This window comes from Castanea sativa, chromosome 12 (genome assembly GCF_040712315.1).
Source record: "Castanea sativa cultivar Marrone di Chiusa Pesio chromosome 12, ASM4071231v1".
Classification (NCBI taxonomy): Eukaryota; Viridiplantae; Streptophyta; class Magnoliopsida; order Fagales; family Fagaceae; genus Castanea; species Castanea sativa.
The window spans coordinates 22,604,460-22,628,751 of record NC_134024.1 but is presented as its reverse complement, the minus strand read 5'-3'; the positions used below and the strand labels follow the sequence as shown (position 1 = coordinate 22,628,751).

General features: G+C 32.4%; 2 protein-coding genes across 2 annotated transcripts; both read left to right on the top strand.

Moving 5' to 3' along the window:
- The first annotated feature begins 5,270 nt into the window (after positions 1–5,270).
- On the top strand, positions 5,271–10,271 carry LOC142619814 (myrcene synthase, chloroplastic-like). The gene is made up of 7 exons (XM_075793106.1): positions 5,271–5,565; positions 5,855–6,119; positions 7,546–7,918; positions 8,902–9,120; positions 9,203–9,341; positions 9,451–9,699; positions 9,798–10,271. The coding sequence occupies exons 1-7, from the start codon at positions 5,317–5,319 to the stop codon at positions 10,110–10,112; spliced, it is 1,809 nt and encodes a 602-aa protein (XP_075649221.1). The 5' UTR covers positions 5,271–5,316; the 3' UTR covers positions 10,113–10,271.
- A 6,607-nt stretch (positions 10,272–16,878) lies between these two features.
- Positions 16,879–21,932, top strand: LOC142618833 (myrcene synthase, chloroplastic-like). Its single transcript, XM_075791870.1, has 7 exons — positions 16,879–17,184; positions 17,290–17,557; positions 19,773–20,145; positions 20,453–20,671; positions 20,754–20,892; positions 21,003–21,251; positions 21,352–21,932. Exons 1-7 carry the CDS (start codon positions 16,879–16,881, stop codon positions 21,697–21,699), a joined length of 1,902 nt encoding a protein of 633 aa, XP_075647985.1. The 3' UTR covers positions 21,700–21,932.
- The last annotated feature ends 2,360 nt before the right edge of the window (positions 21,933–24,292 follow it).

Below are 24,292 nucleotides of genomic sequence, written 5' to 3'. Positions count from 1 at the left end.
CATGCTAACAAGTAGTTGTCCGAGAAAAGTAGGATACCTACACCTAAGGTTGACACAAAAAGCTCCTGGGAGTCAACAGTAGAGTAGGGAAAAGAAAGAAAGAAAGTCTCACCTCAGTGTGAGAAAAAAGACTCCTAGCGTGAGGAGAAGAAAAAATTGTGTCTACATACTTTCAAATTCAACATAGATTTAAGATATTTCCTTGAATCCTTAATAAAAAATTTATTCTACTTGTGTACCGAATTAAATTCTTAGAGAAAAATAATTTTTTCAATAACATGTGGATCTACCCCTCTTTTCCCAGATTTATCTTTTTATCTTTCTTTCTTGTCCTTTTTTTTTTTTTTTTTTTTTTTTGAATTTATATGCTTAGTGAAAGATACAAATGCATCTATCTAACCATAATAAAATATTTATTCTTAATATAGTGGACCCAAGCTCTGAGTGGTGTCTTCTAAAAAAAAGAATATGCTTTGAATGGTGAATTAAGATATTAAAAGTTGTTAAAGAGAAATAAAAAAGTTAAATAAAGTAAATAATAAAAAAATTCATTAATGTTAAAACGTGATTGTTGCGTCTATGAGATAAAGGGTCCGTTTGGATAGAGCTTATTGCTGAAAATTGAAAACTGAAAACACTGTAGCAAAATAATTTTTAAATGTGTGAATAATACCGTGGGACCCATTTTTAATAAAAAAAAATCTGTAAAGTGAAGTTTGTGGGTCCCATGAACAGTACACGGGACCCACAAATGTGCTGAAAGTCAACAAAATGCGGCTACTGTTCATGCACAGTAACATGAACAGTAGCCTTGTCCCCTATGAAACGCGTGCAGCGGAAGGAAAAACAAAAAAAAAAACGCTGAAGTCGCAGATGCCCCTTTTTTCATCCGTATCCAAACTCAGCCAAAGGCTGAGTTTGGATACGGATGAAAAAATGGGCTGTTCACGGGACCCACAAATGTGCTGAAAGTCAACAAAATGCAGCTACTGTTCATGTTACTGTGCATGAACAGTAGTCGCATTTTGTTGACTTTCAGCACATTTGTGGGTCTCGTGAACAGCCCCTTTTTTCATCTGTATCCAAACTCAGCCTTTGGCTGAGTTTGGATACGGATGAAAAAATGTGCGTCTGCGACTTCAGCGTTTTTTTTTTGTTTTTCCTTCCGCTGCACGCGTTTCATAGGGGACAAGGCTACTGTTCATGTTACTGTGCATGAACAGTAGCCGCATTTTGTTGACTTTCAGCACATTTGTGGGTCCCGTGTACTGTTCATGGGACCCACAAACTTCACTTTACAGATTTTTTTTATTAAAAATGGGTCCCACGGTACTATTCACACATTTAAAAATTATTTTGTTACAGTGTTTTCAGTTTTCAGTTTTCAGTTTTCAGCAATAAGCTCTATCCAAACGGACCCAAAGCCATCGAAGCTATAGATATTTGTTCACGGTAGGACAGGCTCAAAATTGGAATATAGCTGTAGGCTGTAGCAAGTGCTGCTAAATCTCAACCACTTTCGCCTTATGTTTTAATCATTTTTCTCTCTTCCACTCAAAAAAAAAAAAAACATTTTTCTCCCTTATCTTCCTTGCCTAATTTATATTATTTTAATAATTAATTTATATTATTTTAATGAATGGAGTGGGAGTAATTTTAGGACGGATGAAAGAGACTAAAAAAAGGGTACTCAAAGAAGAAAATAAGAGGAAAAAGAAAAAAAAAAACGTTATTTTAATGAGTTTTCTTTACGGACAGCTTTATCACTAAAATGAGGAGAAAACGGTAGAGATTAGAGAAGACGTGAGAGATAAAATGCCTTTTTTGGACAAAATTGCCCCCGGTATAATGTGCTTCTTTTTTTCTTTTTCTTTTTTAATCGTTGGCTTTATCCTTTCTTTCATATTTGTCCTTTTCCGTCTCTATCTTCTGTGACCTCTCAACAGTACTAAGAGATTTTGTTTTCTTATTATAATTTTTTTTGTGGTCATCTTTTTTATTTGGTTAAATTACCAATTTGGCCTCTATTATTTATACTATATTTCAATTTAATTTTTAACATTTTAATTATATTAATTTGGTCTCTAACTTTTCGGTGTCATATCAATTTAATTCATGTCATTATTTATTGGATGAAAATTACTGATGTGGTAAATGACTAAAAAAATAAAATTAGTTCAGTTAGTGTAGCAATAAACTAATTTTTTGTTTTGACCATTTGACACGACAACTATTTTTATTTAAGAAATAACAATATGGACTAAATTGACATAATACCGAAAAGTTAAAAACCAAATTGATAGAGGCCAGATTGAAATATGGTATAAAAGATAGGGACCAAATATGTAGTTTACTATTTATTTTCCATCCATTTTGGCTTGGTTTTTTTTTTTTAATAATGAAGTGGCCACCTATATACAATTTTTTAATAAAAAATAATGTGTTACTTTTTTTTTAAAATGTAATAGAGGCATGAAATTAAATTTATATCATCTATCTTTTGTATCATTTAATTTTCATTTTTAATCAAACAAAATAGTTTTTCATCTCTCAATTTTTTCATCCCCAACCAAAAACCTAAAAAGAAAATTAAAATTTTTTATATTCTCTCACTTTTCCATCAACTTTCCATTTTTTATCTTCCTACTTTTCTATCTCATGTTTGGTTGGGTGGAAAAAATATGATGTGAGGTAAATTGTGAAAGAGTTTCTAGTACATAGTTTACTATATATATATATATATATATATATATATATATATATATATATATATATATATATATATATAATACAACATCAAAAGTCATAATTTTTGTCACAACTATCCTAAGTGGTAAACTGTAATTAGCTGTCTATTACTTTCACATGAACTCACTAATTTTTCTTCACCACTCACAAAGTCTTCCAAATAGATAGTTGAAACAAAATTATGATTTTTAATAAGTATTTAAAAATTTTAATTGTAAAATGATATATTGAAGTACCAAAAAGTAATATTTTTCGTGTAAAAGTAACAAATTTATTTTTGAAGAGAGCGGATGTTAATGGTCAGCACGCATGACTACAAAATGTCATATACCAGTCTAGGCTTGTCCAACCAATCCGAGCACCCGACCCACCCGGCCAAACCCGACCCGTCCGACGTCCGACCCGACTGTTTGGTGATCGGCGGCAGGTTCCTGCTATCCCAAACCGACTCTGGCGGGTCGAGTGACAGGTCTTTCCTTCCAAAACCCGATTTGCCCGACCCGACCGTGATATATAACCTGTTAGTTCTCAGTTCTCTCATATAGTTCTCAATTCTCATTCTTTCTCAGTCAAGCCTCTCTATCGCTCTCTCAATCTCTCAACATCTCCGACATGTGCTGCTGATCTACACTGATATCTTAACATCGCCGAGCTCATCGTTGTCAACCTTCATCATCGTCGACCTGCGCCATCACTTCTACCTCCATCGCTGTCAACCTCCATCATCGTCGATCTGCGCCAAGATCTCAACCTCCATCGCCAATTTGCGCTGATCTCTCTACCTCCATCATCACCGATCTACGATTCTCTTCTGTTCACCATCGTCGATCTGCAATCTCTGCCATCCAACATCTCCGATTTGTGAGTCAAGGTTGTAGTTTTTAGAAAATCTGTTTATGTTTTTTAGATTTGTGGGCTACTAGTGTTTGGTTTTGTAAACTTGTTCGTTAGTATAGATTTTTTTTTTTTTTTTCAGATTTGTGAAAATTGTATCAAGTTTGGTTCTTGATTTGTGTTTTTCGATCGAAGTTGGATCCGATCGTCGTCTACCCAAGCCCGATCCGACTCGACCAGTGGTGTTTCACGGTCGGCGACAGGTCTTTCGTTCTGCAACCCAACAGGATCGGGTCGGTTCCGGGTTGGGCACAAACCCAACCCGTGGACAGGCCTATATACCACTGATAGCATAGATGAGATCAGATGTGCCTATACAAGAGATCAGAATCCTCTCCATTTCAAAGGGAAATGGAGAGTGTCCATTTCACGGTCAGGATCATTTTGAAAATGATTAACGCTCAAAAATGTGCCACATCATAACTTAACCCAAAACCACACTTAACTATGGTTAAACACTTAAACTAGAGGCCCTCTCACCAAACCCATCTGATACAGCAACCAAACCAGCAAGAACCGAAACCCACCACCTAAATCTGACCCAAACAGCACCTAACCCACCGATCATCGCAGCAAACCCACCGAACCACCAAACTGGGCAGGCCGATCTCCCCTCTCCAGGCCGAGCTACACCAGGCAGGCCGATCTACACCGCCGTACTCCCACCAAATCCCACAACCGGCCACCTCTCTTTCTCTGTTCTACACCACCACCACCACAAAAACCCACAACCCAGCATCAACCGACCCACAAAACCCACAACCCATGTGACCCACAGCCCACAACCTCCATGCCACCACTGCACCACCCAAAACCCAGCAGCAACCCACAAAATCTCAACCCACAACCACCCAAAATCAACCACAAAATCACACCAAGATGGGTTGAGAAATCGGTGGCATGGTGATAGGAAAAGATCTCGTCGGCATTAAGAAAGCAATAGAGACCGGCGGCAGCAGGTTTGGGTGGTTGATAAGCAGCTCGAGCGATCCTCGCCGTCCACCTCCAGACCTTCGTTGATCAACGGCAAGGATAAGTCCGTGTTCATGCCTAAACCTCCACCCGATCACAGAGACTCTCTCCCCAGCAACAACAACAACAATTGCTCCGATGGTATATAACACACACACATTTCTTTGAACCATTCTACAAAAAACGGAGATGAGGTTATAGAGATGTGGTTGTTCTTTGAGCCTCTGTTTTGTGCACGTTTTGTTTTCAGTTTTCCCTCCTAAATTTTTTGTTTTTTGTTTTCCAGTAGCTTGTCCGGTGAGTAAACAGAGATGTGGCTCTGTTTCTCTTTTTCCTCCTAAAAGGTGTCTTTTGTTTTCCAGTGACTTTTGTAACCCTCTAGTTTAAGTCTTTAACTATAGTTAACTGTGAGTTTACATTTTAATTGAGGTGGCATCATTTTGACCCTTGATGATTTTTAAACAAATCCTGACCCTCAAATGGATACTCTCCATTTCAAAGGGAAATGTAGAGGATCCGGATGTCGGTAGATCATATAGTAATTCAGAACTTTTAACTTTACCACATGTTGAACGTGATGTAAATTATAATAATAAATAATGAATAGATATTCGGATGAGAGAATTTCCCAAGCAATATATAAATCCAAGTAATCGACTGCCAAAATCCCATATCAACCTTCATCAAATTAGGCCTTTGTCAATGGCTCTCAACCTACTTCTTTCACTCCCTACTTGCAATTTCCCAATAGCAGCTTTCCCATCTATAGGTCCCATCCATCTCAAATCACTAGTAACAAGCAAAAGTGACCTTGTTTCTGGTCCTGTCCAATGCAAGGTTTCCAGCAAAATTTCAAGTAGTACTAGTACTGATATTGTTCGGCGAACGGCTGATTACCAACCTCCCATTTGGGACTATGATTACATTCAGTCACTAAGAAGTGAATACCTGGTACGTAATATATAGTATTGTTATTTCATTGTTAGATTTGCTAGTACTTGAATTATTCTTGGAAATGGACTCATGTTAATTATAAGGATCCGGTTATTGTATGTCTTAAAGGCACACCTTAATCATCTATTTTTGAAAACATTTTATAGAGAATTGAAAAAGTTTTCACAAAAGTCGGTAATTTTTTCATTTTTCTATAAAAAATTTCCTAAAATTGTTTACTTTTATATATATATATATGCCTAAGAGTACACATTAGTAAAACCCTAATTACAATATTGTGATGTAGGGAGAAGAGTACACAGGGCAAGTTAACAAGTTGAAGGAACAAGTGAGGATGATGCTTCACAAAGTGATGGATCCTTTAGAGCAATTGGAGCTGATAGATACCTTGCAAAGACTAGGATTGTCTTATCACTTTGAGAGTAAAATGAAGAGAATCCTGGAAGGTCTATACAATAATAATCATGGTGGTGATTTGTGGAAGGAGAATTTATATGCCACAGCTCTTAAATTTCGTCTGTTTAGGCAACATGGATATAGTGTGTCCGAAGGTAATAAGGAAATAAATTGAAGTCACAGGTCGATATTTATAAGTTATAACTAACCAATGTTTTTGAATTATAGTGCACATTTGACCCTTATTTTAGGATTCAATTTTTTACTTTTTATTTTTACTTTTGTCTTTTATATTTTATACTGTTTTTATATTGTTCATGCTGTCCACTTCTATTAATAATCTAACCATTAAGATGTGATACCCTAAATTTTGCGAATTTGATTGAATTGGATTGGTTAAGTGTTCTTTAAGTCCTACATTAGATGTTTACTAGGTAGATCTTGTGTGTTGCATTTATAAATAACCACAATGAATCACAAATGTAACTTGATTATGGTCATTTTGGGGTGTAATCGGATCGCAGATATAACTAGAACTTTTCTCTTGTTATGATAAAATGGTATCAAAGCCCACTTTGCCCGCTAGGGTGATGGGTAGGTCTCACAAGAGAACGTATGGCCCTTAGTGGGTTGGATCGTGGGAGCCCAAAAGTCCTTGGACTCTAATTGGTATGACGTGCATGGGTGTGTGTGTGGAGTCAAAATCTTCTGTCTTACTTTTCCTGCTTCACTCTATACTCCACCAATAAAAACTTGCCACGTGTTCACCTAATTAATTAAATACTACTGTTAATTAATAAAGGTAGCATTAATGAGTCAATAATGATAGTATTTAATTAATTAAGAGAACACGTGACAAGTTTTTATTGGTGGAGTATAGAGTGGAGTAGGAAAAGTGAGACAGAAGATTTGGACTCGTGTGTGTCTATATATATATATATATATATATATATATATGTATATGTATGTATGTATAGTGGATGGTCAAATTGCTAATGGAAATAGATTACATGGCTAATATAAAAATATAAAAAATATATTTCCAAAATGAAAATTTGGAAATGTAAAGGGTCAAAATGAAAACAGTTACAAACTTTAATAGTCAAAATTGTATTTTAGTTAAGTTTTTAATAGAAATCCCAAATGTGCACAAATTAAGGTATGTGTGTCTGTGTGTATACATCATTTTTATAGATTAAAGTTAACCAACACACAAATACAACAACAACCATGCTTTGGTCTCAAATTTTTTAGGGTAGGCTATGATCCTAACAGGGTAATCAAGGTTAACCACATATATTATTTTCGTCATTCTATTCTATCCGAAGTTGTATTCTTTGTTACTTTCTTGATTGACATGTCATTTTTTACTATTCCTACTAATGTTAGCTCTTACACAAATAACAACAAAATAAATATATACAACTTCCTTGAGATTGTTTAGGTGTACCAATGAATAATAAATAAAGTTTAATTAAAAAAAAATCAAATTACACCTTATAATTAAACATTTAATATTCAATAACTTGCTTCTTGTACCCTTTAAATACCTGTTAATCACTGTTGGGTTGCCACGTGTAGAAGTTTTCAATAGTTTCATGGAGAGAGGAAGTTTCAAGGCATGTCTTTGTGATGATACCAAGGGAATGCTAGCCTTGTATGAAGCTTCATTCCTTTCGATAGAAGGTGAAAATATCTTGGAGGAAGCAAGAGATTTCTCAAAAAAACATCTCCAAGAATTTGTGAAGCAGAATAAAGATCAAAATCTTTCTACTGTAGTGAGCCATGCTTTGGAGCTTCCACTACATTGGAGGATACTAAGGGTGGAAGCGAGATGGTTCATTGATGTATATAGGAGCAAAGAAGATATGAACCCTACCTTGCTTAAGCTTGCAGAACTAGATTTCAACATGGTCCAAGCAACCCACCAAGAAGATCTCAAACAAGTGTCAAGGTAAAGAGCTTGTTAATTTTGATTTTTTAATTTGAGCTTCATTTGATGTATAACTCTTCATTTATAAAATATTTTACACATTAAGGACCCTTGGGAGGAATATTATATAGGAATTGAAGCATAAACTAATAAATACTAAAATTAAAATAAAATTTAATGGAAACTTGAACAAATAATTTACTGGGTCGATCCTATATATCATGGGGCCTAAGACGAAAATTAAATTGGAGCAATTTATATATTTAAATATCAGTTCATTAATATAAAAATTAGTAATTAAATCTTTGTGTTAAGGTTATGTCAAGTTGCCAACTATAATATTTTTGATATTTCTAATTAAATTTTGATTATAAATTTATTTATTAGTAATTAGTCATATATTTATTTGATGTTTTCTTTTTATAAAACTTAATTTTTCAATAACAACTGCAATATTACTTAAAAATGAAAAATATCTGATTGTAGACTACTATATATTAAAATGTTGAAACTCGATTTAAAAAAAAGAAAAGAAAAGAAGAAGAAGAGAGAAAGGTATGAACGTAAGCTATAAGGTTTGGAATTATTTTTAATTTTCTTTTCGGTCTTTTGATTTGCTTTGTTGAGAGAGTGAGAGAGAGAGAGAATTTTCAGCTTCTTTGAGAGAGATTACATGTTCTACCCTCTAAAACTCTCACAGAGGAAACGGAGAGTCTGTCATCATACGAAGATTTTTTTTTTTAATAAATTTTTCTCTTTTTAAAAAAATATTTTTTTATTTATTGACTAATATTTGAAGGTTTAATTGATACTCATATCCTATTGATTAAAATTTGGGGCTTAAGCAGTTGTGTAACTCACCTAAGGCACATGCGGGCCCTCATAATTAAATTAGTTATAGCCTAAGTTTTAAAAGTTATGCTATGTTTAACTTACCTAATTCAAAATGTTAAGTATGCATCAATATAAAAAGAAAATTGATTTTTTTTTTCCTTCAACTAAAGGTGGTGGAGGAGCACTGGCATTGCAGAAAAGTTGAGCTATGTGAGGGATAGGATGACAGAGAGTTTCTTCTGGACAGTGGGGTGTACATTTCATCCTCACTTTGGATATTGTAGGAGAATCTCATCAAAGGTCAATGTACTCATTACAGTATTAGATGATATTTATGATGTGTATGGAACTTTAGATGAACTTGAGCTCTTCACGGACGCTATTGAGAGGTTGGTATTAATGACAATACGGCTCAAATGCTTCAAAGCTATCTTTGACATAAAGACTTAAGTGTGCTCTTTGTGATTCCAGGTGGGATATCAATGCAATGGATGGGCTCCCAAATTATATGAAGATATGTTTCCTTGCTTTATACAATTCAGTTAATGAAATGGCTTTTGATATACTAAAGGAACAAGAATTCCACAGCATTCGATATTTTAAAAAAACGGTATGCAATTGACTTCTAAATCCATCTATATTAATCCTTAACATTTTCTTCTTGAACACATGGTGTGTTATACTACCTTAAATTTATTGTTCCACCATAAATTTTTCAGTGGGCAGATTTGTGTAAAGCTTATTTGTTGGAGGCAAAGTGGTACTATAGCGGGTATACACCAAGACTTGAAGAATACCTTGAGAATGCATGTTTTTCAATTGCAGCACCAACTATACTATTGCATGCTTATTTTTCCTACACAAATCCGATAACAAAGGAAGCCCTAGATTGCTTGGAAGAGTACCCCAACATAGTTCGTTTGTCATCAATGATTTTGAGATTAGCAGATGATCTCGGAACATCTACAGTATGTAGACCACACTATCTTAAGAGTTTCATCAACATGACTTTCGTTTCATATAATTCACAAACCCTCACAATCTTTTATTATTATTTTTATATCAGGATGAATTAAAAAGAGGCGATGTTCCTAAATCAATCCAATGTTACATGAATGAAACTGGTGCTAGCGAAGAAGATGCTCGTGAATACATTAGGTGTTTGATTAGTGCAACATGGAAGAAGATGAATAAAGAACGAGCTGCGACTTCTCCCTTGTCTGAAACATTTATTGAAATTGCATTCAACCTTGGAAGGATGGCCCAATGCATATACCAGTATGGAGATGGGCACGGTGTTGGAAACCATGAAACTAAGGATCGTTTAGTATCATTATTTGTTCAGCCCATTCCATCATATAAAGATGAAAATGATGAATGATTGATATATAAGGATGTAGACTTGAAATTTTAACTCATCATTGTATTACATACTACCTTTGAGATTTGTGATTAAGTTTGTTTCTATGAGACTTTTGTGATTGTTTGTGAGGTTTTAATTGAGTGCGGTTGTAATCCATATCATTGATTGTGAATTTTAGTTGGCGTTGTATGTGGACATAGGCTTGGAGTCAGTCAAGCCATGTTAGATATTGTTCTCATGAGTGATTTTTTTTTTTTTTTTTTTTAAATTCGTGTGAAAGTGATTCCTCTAGCCTTAAATCACAACAAATTGGTATTAAATCTCAAAGTTTGGTCAAGTTCACCAGAAAAATATGTCTAGTGCAAAATGGCAGAGCTAGAGGGGGGCCATGGGTAGCTTTTTGAAAATTTCATTTGTAGTAGCAAAAAAAAAAAAAAAAGAAGATAATTTTGTTTTTTTTAAGAAGCAAAGGCACACTACAAATTCACTCAAAAACCATGATAACTTTTAAGGGAGGGTGGGACAAGTTTAGTGGCGGCTCCAGGAATTTTTTTCAGGATGTTCCTCAACAAGTATAAATTACACAATCTAATAAAAAGAAAATTTTGTATATTGACAACAACAACAATCAAAACACACGCAAATACATAAAGTTTACAATTGCCTTTTACGTGATTTTCTTATCAAATATTTGTCCATAATTCTAACAAAAGAATAAACAATAAACTATAAGTTCATTTAAAATATTAATAAAATTATTAATTATTGTTGTTTAGCTGTTTCATTAATTTGTTTGTTTTTTATAAACTATAATTTGTTATATTGTTATTTTATTAATTATAAAATTATTAATTGTTGTTTAGTATTCTAACTTTCAATTTTTTGTCAATTCAAGGCTTTGTTACTGTTCTGTTACTTCTGCCGTCAGACCCACTAAAATGAAGCCGTTTTGGTTGTGTTTTTTTTATATTTTAATTTGGAATTAAAATAAGAAAAATTAGAAAAAAAAACAATAAGAGGAACGATGTCGTCGTTCCCCTTCCCTGAAATCAAAAGAAAACCCAGTTACAACATAACTCATATGGTTCTCAACCTAAAGAATAAAAATCATATATCATAACAGTATTCAACAAAAGAGAAATCATAAGTTTTTCAAACCAAATTCCAATCATCAAAGAAACGAATACAAAGAAATTAAAATAAATAAATAAATAAAAAGCACTGAATGAAGAGAGAGCGAGAGAGGGACAGAGCGGAAAGTGAGGAGGAGGACCTGAACGGAGAGGATTGAGAGGAGGATCCAGATGCAAGGGTGGTGGTGGAGAATGGGTTGAAGAATCGCTGAGTTGAACGAGTTCTTGCGGTCCAGAAACTCGGACTGGTTTTTGGGTTTTTTGTGAGGTAATGCTTTTGATAACGCGTTGTTCGAAATGGGAAGCGTTAGCGGCAACTTTTCCGCCAAATCAAGAGGAAGAAAAAATGGTGGCTGTGATGTGTATTGTATTGTGTTAGTGATAATTTTTGAGAGAGAGAGAGAGAGAGAGTTGGGTTTGAGAAATTGGTGGTTCCCCTTATTGTATTGGTTGTTCCCCTTAATGTGTGTGTGTGTGTGTTTTTTTTTTTTTTTTTTTCATTTTTTAATTCCGAATTAAAAAAAAAAAAAAAACACACACACACACACACACAACCAAAATGGCGTCGTTTTAGTGGGTCTGACGGCAAAAGTAACAAAACAATAACGGAACCTTGAATTGACAAAAAATTGAAAGTTAAAGGACTGAATTGACAAAAATAAAAGTTAGAGGACTGAAATGAAAAACTATGAAAGTTAGAGAGTCAATTTTGCATTTTTACATAAAGTTAATTATACAACAGTAATACTCTTTTTATATATATATATATATATATAAATTGTTATAGTATTTAGCTTGGCCCCTTCAAAAATTTTCTTGCTCTGCCGCACCTGCAAGATTGGTTGGAGGTAACAAGATTGCTTTAAACATGGAAACAATGATGAAATTGTTTAATGAAACAATGTGGAAGGTTAAGTGGAAGTGGATATTTGTTGAAAATTATATTTAATAGAAGTTTTGGTTGTTGCGTTGTACTCATTCATTTACCCTTTTGCTGAATGATTGTTGTGTCCTCATTATCAAAGTGATATTGTATTGCCATTGGCAGCTTTATCGCTAGCTACAGTAGCTAGGTAATTTCACATGGTAGGACATTGGAGTAGGACAGGCACCATAGATACTTTGGGGTCGGAATCGTTGCCATAAAAAAATAAATGAGTTGAATACTCAATTACAAACTTAAGCTTTAAATAAAAAAACTTTAGTCGATTATTGAGGTTCTACTTTAATTATATCATTATTTTTGATAATTTAATAATTGAGGTGGAAGAATTTAAACTTTAAATATTTTTTTAAAAAGATTGAAAAGTGTCAATTATTTGAATTATAAAGCTTATAAAAAGCTCTTAAAAAATTGATATATAATTTATATGTAATTAATAAATATTAATAGCTTCTCCAAAAAAAATATTAATAAAAAAATATAAAATTAGAAAAAATGGAGGCTCATGTAGTTTGTGCCAACTTATCCAAAATTAGAGCCATTTCCATTTTTTTCTTTTTCACTTTCTTGTTGACTGTTTGTTACATATTTCTTCTATACCGCACTAAAGTACTCAAGTTTCTTAGCTAGTACTAGGTTGATTAGCCTAGCCCAAAAAAACAAAAACACTTGGACAACATGCTGATCTTAAGATGTTCCCAATAATTCCTTCAATCTTGCTCACAATCACAACTTAACCAATGTCTAGGGAAAGACCATGTAGTTGTTGTTGGGGTTGGGATCTCGTTTTTAGTACCTATCTATAATGAATATTTGTAAATATAGAGTCCGGTTAGAGTATACATTAATCATTCATTTTTAAAAATATTTTATAGAAAATAGAAAAATTTGTCAAAAAAAGTTAGTAACTTTTTTTTATTTTTTCATGAAAAGTTTTTTAATTTGGTTTATAAATATATGCCCTTAGAGCATATGTTAACATAACCCGTATATGTAATAATTGAGACAAAGTCTATTGATTAGACATAGACTAAATCTATGGAATAATTGAGAGAGTCTACGTTTGGTACACAGTTTTTCTCAAAAAAAGATTTTCCTACCCAACATAGATTTAAGATATTTCTTTGAATGGTTAATAAAAATATTTATTCTACTTGTGTCCCGATTTATCACTTTACCCCTCTTCCAAGATTTATATTTTATCCTTCTTTTTATCTTTTTAATTTATTTTTGAATTTCTAAGTTTTTTTTTTAATTATAAAAAAGATAGTTATAACATAAGACGCCTATTGGGCTTTGTAGAACCTAGTTGTTTTTTATCTAAATTTTGACCTGACTCAAAATAATATTGTTACAGTTTTTAATAGGAGATTTTCTAAGGCTTAAACTATGGAGCGGAGGCTTGGCCTAATTGGCCCAAGCCGTAGTGGTAGCCTAATGTCAATCCTGTGCGCAAGATAGAAAAACAGTTATTTTGGAGATTAGAGTTTTATGTAGTTTTTTAGAGAGAAAACTGTACTGGCGTATCTTGTATTTTTTCTTGAAAATAGTGAATCCTTACAACTCTATGGATGTTGGCAAATTGCCAAACAACGTATATATTGTCTTATATAATTGTTTTCTTTAGCACATATTTTTCTCTATGTTTGCATCTTACAAATTTAGAAATTTCATAATTATTCTATTTAACAACGTCCATTTGAATCGAATCTCAAAATTCTTATTACCAATTCATCTAATTGTAACCAAAATCTTTGTTCGTACTAGTTAGTATAGTGGACCCATGAGCTTTGAATGGGGAATTAAAATATTAACAATTGACAGAGAAGTAAAAACTAAATTAAAACGTGATTGTTGCGTACTCATTATCATTATCTATGTGACAATGCAATTAGCCACTAAAGATTTCTTCATTAAAAAATTTAGATATTATTTCATGGTAGTACAGGCTCTTGGATTGTTCTGTCGATATTATAATTGGAATACACGTCGATGAGCACTCAATAATAAACTTTAGCTTTATGGGAGTGTTCTCTAGCTAAGAACGTATGGGCTCTGGTTAAGGGGAAAATACAAAAATGCTCTAATGAGGCACGTGACCTCTTCTTATTATTTGGACAAATGGCTAGGACTTTGGACTCGTGTGATCTGGAGCGGTGGGCTATCCTGGCATGGTCGATTTGGAATGCTCGTAACAAGTTTTGCTTTGAGCAGAAACAAGTTCATCCCAGTTCTATCCTAAATGGGGCTTACAGGCTGTTAGATGAATACCAAAGGCTGATGCTGTCAAGAGTTTAGCGTGCTCCGTGGTTTAGTTAGCTGCTCTATGGGTGGGGTCTAGTGTTGTGGTGTTTTTTCCTGCACTTGGAGTAGCTTTTTTCCTTGGCTAACTGCATGTAGTTAAGCCTGAGATTTATATGTTTTTTTTTTTTTTGGTTCGTTTTTTAATGAAAGTTTCTAATCAGTTCTCAAGAAATATAAAAATAATAAAATTTAGCTTAAAAAAGTTAAATTTTATTACTCTAAACTATACTCCAATTATACTTTACATCTAAAACTTATTGAATGCACGTTTTGCACCTCTAAACTATGATCTTAATTACACTTTGCACCCTAATATCAAATTTACTGCCAACTTAGATGGAAAAGTATAACACCATTTGAAAAGGCCATATTACTCATCTTCTCAATCCCTTAAAAATAAAAAAGAAATTAAGTTTACCACCCTAAATTATGATCTTAATTATATTTTGCATCATAAATTTTGAACTTCCATTTACGTTAACAGCAAACTTAACGTTGAGGTGCAAAGTATAACAAGAGTTATAATTTAATATGAAGAATGTGCATTCAAACAAAAGTTGAGGGTGAAATGTGTAATATGGTGAATAGTTTAGGATGATAAAGTGTAATTTTTCCTTAAAAAAAAAATTACAAACTCTTTCTTAAAATTAAGGGACACCCAATTCTATAAAAATAAAATAAAAGAAATTGAGGGACATCGTACAACAATTAGAGAAGGTTCACTTGCTTACTTAAAAAAGAAACTTAATCATTTATTGAGCTTCTACTTCAATTATATTATTATTAGTCTTTTAACAAAAAAAAAAACACATAATTATTATTAGTCATTAATCCATGCAATAAATCAAAAAGCTTGTGAAAAGGCATATATATATATATATATATATATATATATATATATATATATATATATATATATATATAAAAGACATATTTTAAAAAGAATTAGTAAATACTTAGTATTTGCCAAAAAAAAAAAGTGGGTTAATCTCACATTGGAAAATGAGTATGAATTAAAAAAGTTTAATGTCTATGTTGTGTATCCAATAGTTAATTCTTTTTGGATATACACCACTGTCAATTTCTTTAAAATATTCCCCCCCCATGTGTGTATTAAAATACTTAGTATTCTAAAAAAAAGTAAATAAATAAATCAAATTAGAGAAAAGACACCTGCGAAATTTACTTAAAATTTATTTAGAAAGAAAAAATCAAACCTAATTTAATTCAAATTTGTTTGGTGTTGGGTTGCTTTATAACTCTAAAAGTATAAAAAATTTAAAGATATATTTATTAAAACAAAGATAATTATGTTAATTAAACAATTAAAATAATTTATTATAAGTAATATTTTTTTGAGAGAATTTCAAGGTCTCTTATTCAACTATCAAAATTTTTTTACCAATTGAGCTAACTAGAACCCACTTATAAATAATATAATTCTATTAAATTTTTCTTTAAATTAACTTTAATTCATAAATTTAATCATAATTGTCAAATTTGCAAACTTTTGAGGTTTGAATAATAGAGTTCCTCTAAAATGAACTTTTTGATACACTGGACTGAAGAATGTCATGGCACATCTATGCCTGCACAACATATAGCGTTGACGTTGATAACCATTACATGCGAGTTCTAACATATAAGACATAGCTAAAAGCTTCTTTTGTTTATTAAAAAAAAAAGCTAATAGTTTCTTTTCTTCTACTTTATTTATTTATTTATTTTTACGTACAATATAATTTAAATTATAATAAAATGATTGTTTTTTATTATCATACTCAAAATACTAATTCATTTTACAAGTGAGAAACTTCCAAAAAGCTTAAACGAAACCAACACTAAGATAAAACTTCTACTACACATGTTAAACATGATGTAAAATTGTAAATTATAATAATGGATAGATAAACGGGAGAGAATTTCCCAAACAATATATAAAGGCATATATCTAACTTAAATTTTTATAATAAAATGAGAGATACTCATAACTCACAAATACTCATTCTTAATTTATTCTTAGATTCAGAGACGCAGAAATAGTCAAATAGAAAAGAGAGATGAGTCGAAACTCATGACAGTGAGAGAGAGAGAAAAAATATATATTTGTGATTTGTGTTGTTGTTTTGTTTTGAATTGAACAGATTTGTATTGTTGTTTGATTTTGGGGTCGTGATCAGGTGTATAAAAACATTTTTAAAAGTAAATTAAATTAATAAAAAAATATTTTAGATATATAAAAAAAAATTTTCCAAGCCGACGGTAGATGAGGAGCCGACCAGAGACACCCACGTCCAACTACCCACACCAAGACAGAACTTTTATTACACATGTTAAAAGTGATATAAATTATAATACGGATGAGAATCTCCCAAGCCTATATAAATTCACATATCTAACGTACATGTTTCAAAGTAGTAACTTACCCAAAAAAAACCATAATAAGCTTTATCAAAGGCCTTTGACAATGGCTCTCAACCTACTTGCTTCACTCCCTATTTGCAAATTCCCAAGAGCAGCTCTCCCATCTAGAGGTCCCATCCATTTCAAATCACTTGTAACAAGCAGAAGTGACATTGTTCCTGGTTCTGTCCAGTGCAAGGTCTTCAACAAAATTTCTAGTAGTACTGATATTGTTCGGCGATCGGCTAATTACCAACCTCCCATTTGGGACTATGATTACATCCAGTCACTGAGAAGTGAATACTTGGTACGTCCATAATAGTATTGTTTTCATTGTTAGGTTTACTAGTACTTGAATTATTACTGGAAACTGATCACTGGGGTCATGTTAATTATAATATTGTGGATGTAGGGAGAAGAGTACACAGGGCAAGCTAACAAGTTGAAGGAACAAGTGAGGATGATGCTTCACAAAGCGGTGGATCCTTTAGACCAGCTGGAGCTGATGGATACGTTGCAAAGGCTAGGATTGTCTTATCACTTTGAGAGTGAAATGAAGAGAATCTTGGAAGCTCTATACAACAATGATCATTGTGGTGATACATGGAAGGAGGAGAATTTATATGCCACAGCTCTTAAATTTCGACTGCTTAGACAACATGGATATAAGGTGTCCGAAGGTAATTAAGAAAAATTTTGATTTCATAGATCGAATATTTATTACTAACCAATGTTTATAAACTACGGTGCACTTTTGCCCCCTTATTTTTTGAATTGTTTTCATTTTGAGATTTTACGTTTCAAAATTTTCATTTTTTTGTTTTTCAAATTTTGTTTCATTTTTATATTGATCATATTCATTCCTATTGGCAATATGACTGTTTAAGTTTTGATACTCCAAATTGTGCATATATGATTGGATTGGATTGTTTGAGTGTATGTTGTGTGGGCATGTACACAATGAATCTTAGATGCAGTGGCGGCTCCAGAAATTTTTCTCAAGGTGTTCCTTAAGAAGGATAAATTATACAATCTAATAATTTGTTATATTGTTGTTTCATTAATTATAAAACTATTAATTGTTGTTTAGCCTAACATAATTTAATTTGTTTGTCTTTTATAATATATTGGTTGATTAAATTATTAATTATTATTTATTAGTTGCTTCTCTTAATTAATTATTGGTTAATTAAATTATTGTTTATTAGTTGCACTAGCACACATCCCATGTGCAGTTACTTCCCCCAATTCAAATTTCTCACCTTACCCATCCACCCCCACCCCACTCAACAAACAAGACTCATGCCTCAATAAAAAGTTTTCAATTTCAGCTAAAGAAACTGTTACTAAATAAATTCTTAATACACTATCATGAACAGAGAAATAAATGCACATACGGAAAAAAAAAAAAAAAATCATTGTTGCACAATGTACACAACACGACACTACAATTCACTAACTTTATTATATCTCAACTCCCACACAACCATAACTATTTACCAATAAAAAAACTACTATTCATATAAGCACAAAAAGGCAAAAAAAAAAAAAAAGAGGACAAAATTCAACTCATAGAGTGCAACACGTGGGAGGATATCAATCCACCACTAGAAACATAACTATTTACCATTAAAAAAACTGCTATTCATATAAGCACAAAAAGACCACACAAAAAAAAAAAAAAGACAAAATTCAACTAGCACAACACATGGGAGGATATCAATCCTCCACTAGAAACTTCTACCATTTTCTTTTAGTCATTGTTTAAGTCTCTTAAAAGAGAAAGAACTCTCTCTCTCTCTGTCTTTTGTATCAGACAGTTTAAGAGCTTTTTTTTGTGTGCTTGTTGCTCACTTGCTCATGAGAGAGAGAGAGAGAGAGAGAGAGAGAGATACCAGATCGGGTGAGTTTGGGCTAGGGGCGTGGCTGGCTGTTCTGCTGCTACCATGCTGCTGCTGACACTCCCTTCACTGCTTTACTTCAACCATCAGCCGATGAGTCTCTTGGTTAGGCTTAGGGTTTTATTTGTTTGTTTGTGTTTTTTAAATCTTTGATGGAATGACAAATTAGTTTTGTTTTAAATTTTTGAAAGGCCGGGCTATTTGTGATTTATGTTGTTGTGCTAAATTTTTTGGGCTTGCTAAATTTTCTTTTATAGATTAGATCCATAAATTCTTTTTATGGCCTTTTAGAGTGCCAATAATATTGTTAGGAGGGGTCAAGTGTCTCCTCCTAACAATATCTCCATCTCCGTCTCTGTCTATTGGGTTGTTTTTTTTCTTTAGATTGGGTTTGCTTTACATTTAGGATTGATGTTGGGCTTTTTTGTGGGCTTGCTCTGTTACAAATTTTTTTTTTTTTAGATTTTAGTTTAAAATTTTTTTTTTGGTTTTTTTTTTGCTTGAAAGAACAAATAAATTTTTTTATTTGAGGGTGTTCATAATGTAGCTTGAGGGTGTTCCTGATTTTGTTTTAAGGGTAAACAAATAAAAAAAATAATAATTATTATATATTTTTTTTTGTTTCAGTTCAGTTCAGGGTGTTCCTGGGAACACCCTGAGCTTAACATGGCGCCGCCACTGCTTAGATGACTATACATTTTAATGGGATAAAAAAGTGTGAGTAATGCTATAGTTACAAATTGTTTTAAAATATTTTTACAAATTGTTGATGTGACAAATTCTTACATGAGCCCACTATTAACATTAGTTTTTACGTACAAATAATCACCTATTGCATCAACAATTTATAAGAAAAAAAAATTATAAAATAATTTGTAACTATAACATTACTCAAAAAGTAAGTTACACATCATAATTACACATTCAATACTTGATAACATGCTTCTTGAGCCCTTAGAACACCCTTTAATGTTTGTTGGGTTGCTGAGTGCAGAAGTTTTCAATAGTTTCATGGAGGGAGGGAGTTTTAAGAGATATCTTTGTGATGATACCAAGGGAATGCTATCGTTGTATGAAGCCTCATTCCTTTCGATAGAAGGTGAGAATAGCTTGGATGAAGCAAGAGAATTCTCAAAAAAACATCTCCAAGAATTTGTCAACCATAAAAATGATCAATATCTTTCTACCATGGTGAGCCATGCCTTGGAGCTTCCACTACATTGGAGGCTATTAAGAGTGGAAGCGAGATGGTTCATTGATGTATATAGGAGCAAAGAAGACATGAACGCTATCTTGCTTAAGCTTGCAAAACTGGATTTTAACATGGTGCAAGCAACCCACCAGGAAGATCTCAAACAAGTGTCAAGGTCAGAAGCTTGTTATTTCTCATTCTATAAATTGAGCTGCATTTGATATATAATTCTTGATTGGAAACATATTTATTGATGACCCTTGGAACTTCCAAGTTAGAAGGATGACTATATAGAAATTGAAGCATAAACTGATAAACACTAAAATTAAAATCAAATCTCATGCAAAAATAAAAAATAATTAAATTAGTTATAGCCTAAATTTTAAAATTAAAGCTAGTGTTTAACTTACCTGATTCGAGAGGTTAGAAAATGCATTGAAATAAAAAGAAAATTGACTTTCTCTTGTTTCTTTCAAATAAAGGTGGTGGAGGAGCATTGGCCTGGGAGAAAAGTTAAGCTTTGTGAGAAATAGGCTGACAGAGAATTTCTTCTGGACAGTGGGATGTACATTTCATCCTCAGTTTGGTTATTCTCGAAGAATCTCAACAAAGGCAAATCTAATCATTACGGTAATAGATGATGTTTATGATGTGTATGGCACTTTGGATGAACTTGAGCTCTTCACGGATGCTGTTGAGAGGTTAGCATTAATAGAAATAGGCCTTAAATGCTTCAAAGATATCTTTGACATAACAACTTAAGTGAACTTTTTGTGATTTCAGTTGGAATATCAATGCAATGGATGGGCTCCCAGATTATATGAAGATGTGTTTCCTTGCTCTACAAAATTTAGTTAATGAAATGGCTTTTGATACACTTAAGGAACAAGGATTCCACATCATTCAATATTTTAAAAAATCAGTATGACCTTGACTTATAAATTCATCTATACTAATCTTTTAATATCTTCTTCTTGAACACATGATATGTTATACTAGCTCTAATCTATTGTTCCTTCATAAATATTTCAGTGGACAAATTTATGTAGAGCTTATTTGTTGGAAGCAAAGTGGTACTATAATGGATATACACCTAGCCTTCAAGAATACCTTGATAATGCATGGGTATCAGTATCAGTGCCAACTATACTATTGGATACTTATTTTTCAGCCACAAATCCAATAACAAAGGAAGCCTTAGATTTCTTCGAAGAATGCCCCAACATACTACGTTGGTCATCAATGATTATACGACTTGTAGATGATCTTGGAACATCTGAAGTATGTAGAACACACTATCCTAAGAGTTTCATCAACCAGAATTTCATACAGTTATTAATTTAAACCCTTAACGATCTTTTTGTCTTTTTTTTTGAATCAGTATGAGTTAGAACGAGGTGATGTCCCTAAATCAATCCAGTGTTACATGAATGAAACTGGTGCTAGTGAAGAAGATGCCCACGAATACATTAGTTGTTTGATTAGTGCAATATGGAAGAAGATAAATGAAGAACAAGCTAAGACTTCTCCCTTCTCTAAAACATTTATTGAAATTATATTCAACATTGTAAGGACGGCCCATTGCATGTACCAGTATGGAGATGGACATGGTGTTGGAAACCATGAAACTAAGGATTGTTTATCATCATTATTTGTTCAGCCCATTCCATTGCATAAAGATCGACACGATGAATTATTGATATATAAGGATGCAGATTTGAAGTTTTAATTCATCAATTGTATTACATATATATTACCTTTGAGATTTATGAGTGAGTTTGTTTGTGTTTGTGAGTGTTTTATTTATGTCGGTGAGCTTTGGGAATGTTGTTTGTGTGAGTATACGAGAGTTTGTGAATTTAGTTTGTCATGTCTGATTGAGTGTGGTTGCAATTCATGTGGACCATGTCATTAATGTTGGGAAATTTTATATATCTGTGAATAAATTTTAACAAGCACAGTAGAAGTACAGCCACACAAAAACACAAATATTTACGTGAAAACTCTTTTTCCTTGAAAGGAAAAATCATAGAACAAATTCTGAATAATTTCACTATATTAAATAAAGATTACAACACTTAGAGATACAACTTGAGCAAAAAAAACTCACATTTTCTTTTCACTCACTGCTTTCTTTCTCACTGTATATCTCTCACAATTTTCTCTTACCCTCTCTATGTGTCTCTTCTCTTTTGCATGCTCTCACTCATGCAGTTCTACAAGATTGCACCAGTCCTCACACTTGGGGCTTCACTTCTTTTCTTCACATCTTCAAATGGCCTAATGGCTTCTCCTTCTTTTCTCCCTTTCACACTCCGCACATAGTCACAATAAATGCAAGCCAACTTATCTTGACTTTGCTTCAACCGATTTCTTGTCTTCAGCACTCTCTTAGACCATTCCTATCAAATCTTTTAAAAATTTTAACATTTAGCATCTCAAAAAATCACTTTATCAATTTTAACAACTCATTTTACAATATACCCAACATCAAAGATTCTATTTTTTTACCATTTCGTTTAAAATAATATAATATACTCATTAAAATAATAATAAAAAAACTACACAAACCACCTTTTTCACCATAAGCATTAAAATAATAATTTTTTTTTAAGATTGAAGCTACAATAAGCTTTCATTGAAAGCTCACTGTAACTCAGTTGCCATTTTTTTAAATTTAGCATATTTATTGTAATTTACTTTTTAGTACTTTTTACAAATTTAATGTTAAAATTTAGTATTTATAGCATTTACCATCTTGATGAGAATGCTATTAGCCGAATGACCCTTGGGCCATGCCTTTTGCTTCTTTCTTTTCTTTCTTCCTTCAACGTGTTAGACACGCCTTGCATCAGTTTTGCATTAAACCAAAAGCTGATTTTATAGGGCTTGAGAAGACAAGCTCATAAACGAGCTTTGACAAGAGTGGCAAGCATGTGGGCTAGACCCACTAGGTGCCACGCACCCAACAATTAATTGTGAACTTTGGTTATCATTACATGTAGATGTAGGCTTGGAGATGGCCAAGCCATGTTAAATGTCATTCTCTTGTGTCTAGTCTAATTGCTTTATTTTCATATTTGTATAAAAGCGCTTTTGATAACCCTAAATCACAACAAATCAGTATCAACTCTCAAAGTTTGGTGTTGGTGAAGTTCAAAAAAGAAATTATGTTGTGCATTTTCAGCGGTAGTTTAATTGCATAATATTACTAATAAAAAAATATAGTTTTTGGTAACTTTTATGTTAAATGTATAATAAAATGCTAAAAACTAGATTATTTCCAAATAAAGTAAAAGTAAGATTATTTGTAAAAAAAAAAAATGGAAATTGCTAACGAATGTCCATAGAGCATTGGTTAATAATCTATTTAAACAAAATTTTTATGGAAAAAGAAAAAAAAAAAAAAGCAATTAATGTTTGTGTGAGTATATGAGAGTTTGTGAATTTAGTTTGTCATGTCTGATTGAGTGTGGTTGTAATCCATGTGGACCATGTCATTAATGTTGGGAAATTTTATATATCTGTGAATAAATTTTAACAAGCACAGTGGAAGTACAGCCACACAAGAATACAAATATTTACGTGAAAACTCTTTTTCCTTGAAGGGAAAAATCATAGAACAAATTCTGAATAATTTCACTATATTAAATAAAGATTACAACACTTAGAGATACAACTTGAGCAAAAAAAACTCACTTTTTCTTTTCACTCACTGCTCTCTTTCTCACTGTATATCTCTCACAATTTTCTCTTCACTTTTCCTTGCTCTCACTCATACAGTTTTTCAAGATTGCACCAGTCCTCACACTCTGGGCTTCACTTCTTTTCTTCACATCTTCAAATGGCCAAATGGCTTCTCCTTCTTTTCTCCCTTTCACAATCCGCACATAGTCACAATAAATGCAAGCCAACTTATCTTGACTTTGCTTCAACCAATTTCTTGTCTTCAGCACTCTCTTAGAGCATTCCTATCAAATCTTTTAAAAATTTTAGCATTTAGCATCTCAAAAAATGACTTTATCCATCATAACAACTCATTTTACAATATACCCAACAACAAAGATTCTATATTTTTACCATTTTGTTTAAAATAATATAATATACTCATTAAAATAATAATAAAAACTACACAAACCACCTTTTTCACCAAAAGCATTAAAATAATAATATTTTTTAAGATTGGAGCTACAATAAGCTTTCATTGAAAGCTCACTGTAACTCAGTTGCCATTTTTTTTAAATTTAGCATATTTATTGTAATTTACTTTTTGGTACTTTTTACAAATTTAATGTTAAAATTTAGTATTTATAGCATTTACC

Coding starts and splice junctions, on each gene's coding strand:
- LOC142619814 (XM_075793106.1), top strand. CDS start 5,317: ATGGCTCTCAACCTACTTCTTTCACTCCCTACTTGCAATTTCCCAATA. Junction 9,121..9,202: donor TTCACGGACGCTATTGAGAG/GTTGGTATTAAT, acceptor TTGTGATTCCAG/GTGGGATATCAATGCAATGG. Junction 9,342..9,450: donor TTCGATATTTTAAAAAAACG/GTATGCAATTGA, acceptor TAAATTTTTCAG/TGGGCAGATTTGTGTAAAGC.
- LOC142618833 (XM_075791870.1), top strand. CDS start 16,879: ATGTTTCAAAGTAGTAACTTACCCAAAAAAAACCATAATAAGCTTTAT. Junction 17,558..19,772: donor TGGATATAAGGTGTCCGAAG/GTAATTAAGAAA, acceptor TGCTGAGTGCAG/AAGTTTTCAATAGTTTCATG. Junction 20,893..21,002: donor TTCAATATTTTAAAAAATCA/GTATGACCTTGA, acceptor TAAATATTTCAG/TGGACAAATTTATGTAGAGC.